Source organism: Mandrillus leucophaeus, unplaced genomic scaffold (genome assembly GCF_000951045.1).
Source record: "Mandrillus leucophaeus isolate KB7577 unplaced genomic scaffold, Mleu.le_1.0 Scaffold1, whole genome shotgun sequence".
NCBI classification, from domain to species: domain Eukaryota; kingdom Metazoa; phylum Chordata; class Mammalia; order Primates; family Cercopithecidae; genus Mandrillus; species Mandrillus leucophaeus.
This window is the reverse complement of record NW_012098097.1, coordinates 15,887,569-15,892,899: the sequence shown is the minus strand read 5'-3', so window position 1 is coordinate 15,892,899 and position 5,331 is coordinate 15,887,569. Positions and strand designations below refer to the sequence as shown.

The 5,331-nt window shown below is 55.0% G+C and overlaps 1 protein-coding gene across 2 annotated transcripts in view; it reads right to left on the bottom strand.

The window, feature by feature from the left end:
* Positions 1-1,744: 1,744 nt before the first annotated feature.
* The window catches only part of LOC105550944 (anaphase-promoting complex subunit 11), a 21,475-nt gene continuing 17,888 nt past the window's right edge, over positions 1,745-5,331 (bottom strand). For both annotated transcript variants that reach the window (XM_011996136.1, XM_011996065.1), the window contains exon 4: positions 1,745-2,093. In XM_011996136.1, the coding sequence (XP_011851526.1) occupies positions 1,948-2,093 (146 nt within the window). In that variant the 3' untranslated portion in view covers positions 1,745-1,947. The remainder of the gene's footprint in view (positions 2,094-5,331) is intronic.

Sequence of the window (5,331 nt, the reverse complement as noted above, 5' to 3'; positions counted from 1 at the left end):
CCCCTCAAGCTCCCCACCCACGCCGCTCGCGTCCTTCAGGCCCGGCCTGCGTGGGCCACAGTGGGAGCAGGGGAGGGCCCACGGGCGCTCAGCGCTAGGAGTCGTCCCCCAGGAAGTCCCCAGTACTCCTGAGGCGGGAGAGCCAGCCACACTGCACAGCGCCCAGGGGGCGGTTTTCCCACCCTGAGGGGTATTCTTGGCTCCAGGCATCAGAGTCCTTGTGGCTTGTGGGGCCCTCGTTTCTTTCATGCCCTTCGGGGAAGGTTCCACCAGCAGGGCTGCTACTGACGGGGCGCTCTGGGAGCGGGGCAAGGTCAGGCACTGACTCAGGAAAGCCACACCAAGGCACTGGGGCTCCACGATTCCTGGAGGCCCCTCTCTGCCAGCTCTGCCCCTGGAAGGGCACCAGGCAGGACTGCCAGCCGCTCTCTTGGCAGGTGACATCCGCCTTCAGGCTCACTGTGCCCTCACCATTTCATGCTCCCCCAAGGTCCTGGTCACATCTTTGTTTTTTGGATATCTCGCCAGGACAGGCGCTGGCACTGGGGCCCTAGTACCTGTTTCTGGGTTCCGTGCTTCCCAGGTGTGATGGTGAATACTGAGGGTTATTTTGATGGGATCGAAGGATGCAAAGTACTGTCCCTGGTGTGTCCGTGAGGGTGTTGCCAGAGGAGATTCCCATTTGAGTCAGTGGCTGGGAGAGGCAGACCCACCCTCAATCCAGGTGGGCACCACCTAATCAGCTGTCAGCACAGCCAGAGGACAAGCAGGCAGAGGAATGTGGAAAGACCAGACTGGCTGAGTGTGGCCTCCATCTCTCCCGTGCTGGATGCTTCCTGCCCTCGAACATCAGACTCCAAGTTCTTCAGCTTTCGGACTCTTGCACCCACACCAGTGGCTTGCCGGGGGCTCTCCGCCCTTTGGCCACAGCCGTGGGCTTCTCTACTTCTGTTTTGGGACTCAGACTGGCTTCCTTGCTCCTCATCTTGCAGATGGCTTATTGTGCGACTTCACCTTGTGATAGTGAGTCAATGCCCCCAATAAACTCTTCATATAGAGTCCTGTCTCTCCAGGGAATCTGACACAGATTTCAGGGGAGGCCTGGTCTACTCCCCAGGGTGCTGTGAGGAAGGAAGTGTCAAGAGGCTCACACTGGGCACAGGGCACTGGCCCCATGAATGCCAAGGGCTCCCCAGGTTACTAGAGATACAGCCTGCGCTCTGTCCAGAAGCAGCCTGAGACCCCAGGGCTGCCGCTCCCCCAGTGGCCCCTTCCCACAATTGTGGGGAGCACAGGAGCCTCCCAGGGCCACCCTTCCCTAGGTAGGGAAGCCTCAGACATGTGTGGACACACTTCCCAGTGTCAGGACACCGATCCCTACACTGTGGGAGGCCCAGCTCCACCGAGGAGCTGCAGACAGTCCCAGTGAGAACACGGACGCCTGCTTAGAGACGGTGGCCTTCAGTCTGGGGGTACCACAAGCAGCAGCTGCCAGCTGTGCACAGCCAGAGTCCCTCAGAGCCAGCCCGAGGGAGGGTCCAGGGCCGCCCGGCCATCCAGCAGGCAAGAGCATGCCTCAGGCCCTACTGTCTGATCCCGCTCCTTCTCCTCCCAGTTGTGACTCAGGCTTTGATGAGTGCCTTGACGGCGTTTCACGGAGATGTTTATTCATGAGAGTTTTCATATCAAAACACACCGAAGCCGCATCAGTATGCTGAGAACACAGGCACCCAGCGGCCTCCAGCAAGATTTGGGTAGTTTAATGAGTTTTTACTTATTGGATAAAAGTGTCAACATAGTGATGGGAAAACAAACGCAGCTCCAGCCCTTGTTTCCACCTTGTTACAGCCCAGGGGCGCTGTCCCCAGCAGCAGCTACCGCAGCCATCAGCGCCAGCATGAGGAAAGGGCCGCGGGACACCCCCTCCAGCGAGGGCCAGGCCGGGCCTCACTCCTTGAACTTCCATTCCTGGCGACACATGGGGCAGTGCTGCTGCACCTGCTGCGCGTGCAGCCACTTGAGGATGCAGTGCATGTGGAAGCAGTGGGAGCACTGGCCCCACACCAGCGGGCAGTCATCGCCAGGCACCTTGCCTACAGAGGGGAGGCGGGGAAAAGGACAGGCATGACCAGGCTGGACACAGAGCATGTGACAAGCCAGGCAAGGGTGCAGGTTGGGACCCTGGGCAGTGGCTCCAGCACTGCAGCCTCTCATGTTTCACAGAAGCCGAAATCAGGAGAGTTACCCAATCGGTCTCCTGACCAGCCTGCCCCCAGGCGAAGACCAGCAACTATGCCAGACATGAGGCCTCCACCTGGGGCAACCACGCCCAGGCTCAGGCTCATCATGCTCAGCGGGGAGCCCAGGGACCCTGCTGAGGAGGCGGCATCAGGGAGGAGGCACTCTGGTCTAGACCACTGTCCCCTGTGCTTGAGGCTGGGGAAAAAGGGCATCGTCTGACCTACAGGCCCTGAGCCCACCTGCAGACACTTGATCTGTGATGCCAAAAAGGTCACATGAATGGTCAAGGCACCAAGGAGACACACATCTGAGTAGTGAACTGGTCTCTTGATCAAGGGCATGAGGGGTGGGGCTTGGGGACCTAGGAGACCCTTCTCTAGACTTCAGGAATCCGGGGTGCCACCCAGGCACTGGGGACGCCATGTTGATGGGCCCTGCCTCCCAGGACAGGCACAGGCTGCGGGCACCGGCCCAAACACCTAGAAATGCTTTCTCCATGGAGAGGGCCTGACAGAGGGATGCTCATAGCAGCCATGATCAAGAGAAACAAGTGTCCCTGATCTCCAAGAGCCTGGAAAACCCCATGAAACAGCTGCTGCCAGCAAAGCACAGCAAGTCCCAGCCCCAGCCCCGTGGCAGGGTCGGTCTGGCATTGTGGAGCTGGAGCTCGTGGCCGCCCTCCTGTCCTGGCGGCACCGGCCCCACAGCATGCCCACTCCCAGCCCTGGGAGGACCTGCCCATGGGGGCTTTCTAGCCTCAGCACAACTCTGCTTGAAATCACCCCTTTCAAATGAGAGCGAAGCCTGCTAGCCCCCTGAGGAGAGGGTCTGAGTACGCAGGAGAGGCCCCGTTAGACAAAGGTGCCGCTTCGTTCTAGTGCGTTCCCCACCCAAAGCCGGCCTGGGGTGTCTGATGAGTCCGCAGACGCACTGAGGCTGACTCATTCAAGGACCTGCTGATCTCCTGATTGCATTTCTTTAAATTAAAACTCCTCTCGGCAAAACTGCATTGCCACAAGAGTCCTCTGGGATGCGGGATAGACTCACTGTTTACCAGCCTCGGGCTCCCACGGTCTTTGTTGAACTTAGCCACTCTGAATTTTTCAAAGGAGTTCAATTTTAGCAAAAGAAACCTGGTGCTGCTTAGCCCAGAAGCACATTAGACTTGTCAAACGCTTTGCGCGTTAACACTGACTCACTATAACTTAACCATCAGCAGGTCCAAAACTCAGACTCTCAACTCCTTAGTATGCAGCCAACAGGCCCCATTGTAACAAAGTCTGAGCGCACTGTGCCAGTGGAGAGATGCTGAGAGTTCAGGGTAGCACCGCTCTGGATGTCCCATCACAGGCCCAGCTGGCATGGTGCAGGCCGGGCTCTGCAGGCTGCCTGTGGACCCTCCACTGCAGTCAGTCGGGGGCTGCCTAGTGCCGCCTCTAATCCACAGGATTCACCACCCACACCTGGCCCACAGATGCAGCCAGACTAGGCGTGGACTCATGGTTTGGAGGAATTTCAGAAGTTAACCTGCTGCTCCAGAAGTTGAGAGACTGCCCTCAGGGCACCCCGTGCTGTCTTTGTTACATCCTTAAGAGCAATTTAAAAGGGATCAAATAAAACCATGCCTTGTGAATGCCTAGTTATTAACCTAATTAGCTATTAAGTACAAATCCAATCAGGCAGAGTCAATCAATAATTTCCTAATATTACACCCTACCCATTTGATTAAATGAGGATTAATTCCTGAGTAATAAGATTTCTGTTTAGCTAGAGCCAATGTAAAAGTTAAGCCTAGAATAAAAGTATTTGTACTGGCCAGGCACCACGCCTATAATCCCAGCACTCTGGGAGGCTGTGGCAGGACAGAGTCAAGAGTTTGAGACCAGCCTGGGAAATACAGTGAGACTCCATTTCCACAAAAAAAAAAAAAAAAATTAAAAATTTATGTAGTTTTGTTCAGGCATGGTGGCTCACGTCTGTAATCCCGGCACTTTGGTAGGCCAAGGCAGGCAGATCCCTTGAGCCCAGGAGTTCAAGACTAGCCTTGGCAACACAGCAAAACCCTGTCTCTACAAAAAATTAAAAAACAAATTAGCCAGGCATTGTGGAGCCTGCCTACAGTCCCAGCTACTTGAGAGGCTGAGGTGGGAGAATCACTTGAGCCCAGGAATTGAAGGCTACAGTGAGCTATGATTTTGCCACTGCACTGCTGCCTGGGTGACAGAGCAAGACCTTGTCTCAAAAAAAAAAAAAAAAATTGTACTAAGATTCAGTCATTTCAACTTCACCTAAAGCAGCAAAGACGGGGTGGGCGCAGTGGCTCACACCTGTAATCCCAGTACTTTGGGAGGCCGAGGTGGACGGATCACCTGAGGTCAGGAGTTTGAGACCAGCCTGGCCAACATGGTAAAACCTTATCTCTGCTAAAAATATAACAAATTAGCTGGCTGTGGTGGTGCGCGCCTGTAATTCCAGCTACTTGGGAGGCTGAGGCTGGAGAATCCCTTGAACTCAGAAGGGTGGGTGTTGCGGTGAGCTGAGATGGTGCCACTGTACTCCAGCCTGGGCAACAGGGCAAGACTCTATCTCAAAAAAAGAAGAAAAAAAAAAGCAAAGCCAGATGAGTGTGGTGGTATGCTACTTGCAAGGCTGAGGCAGTGAGATTGCTGAAGTTCAAGTCCAGCTTGGGCAACACAGTGAGACCCTGTCAATCAATATGGGCATACACCTGGCCCCACAAAAATACGCCTGGTTACTTGGGATAGTAGGGAGCTTCTCGGTCCTCCCCATTCCCCGCTGTCTTCCCCATTCCCCGCTGTCCTCTCCATTGCCCACTGTCCTCTGGGGAGTTCTTCTTGTCCTCCCTGGGCAAAACCTTGACCCTTGCTTCTGCTTTACGTTCATTTTGGTCTCATGAAAAACCATTTTGCTGATACAAAACTCTGCTTTCAACCTAAATGTAATCAAACTTTTTTTTTTTTTTTTTTGAGACGGAGTTTCACTCTTGTTGCCCAGGCTGGAGTGCAATGGTGCGATCTTGGCTCACCACAACCTCCGCCTCCCAAGTTCAAGCGATTCTCTTGCCTCAGC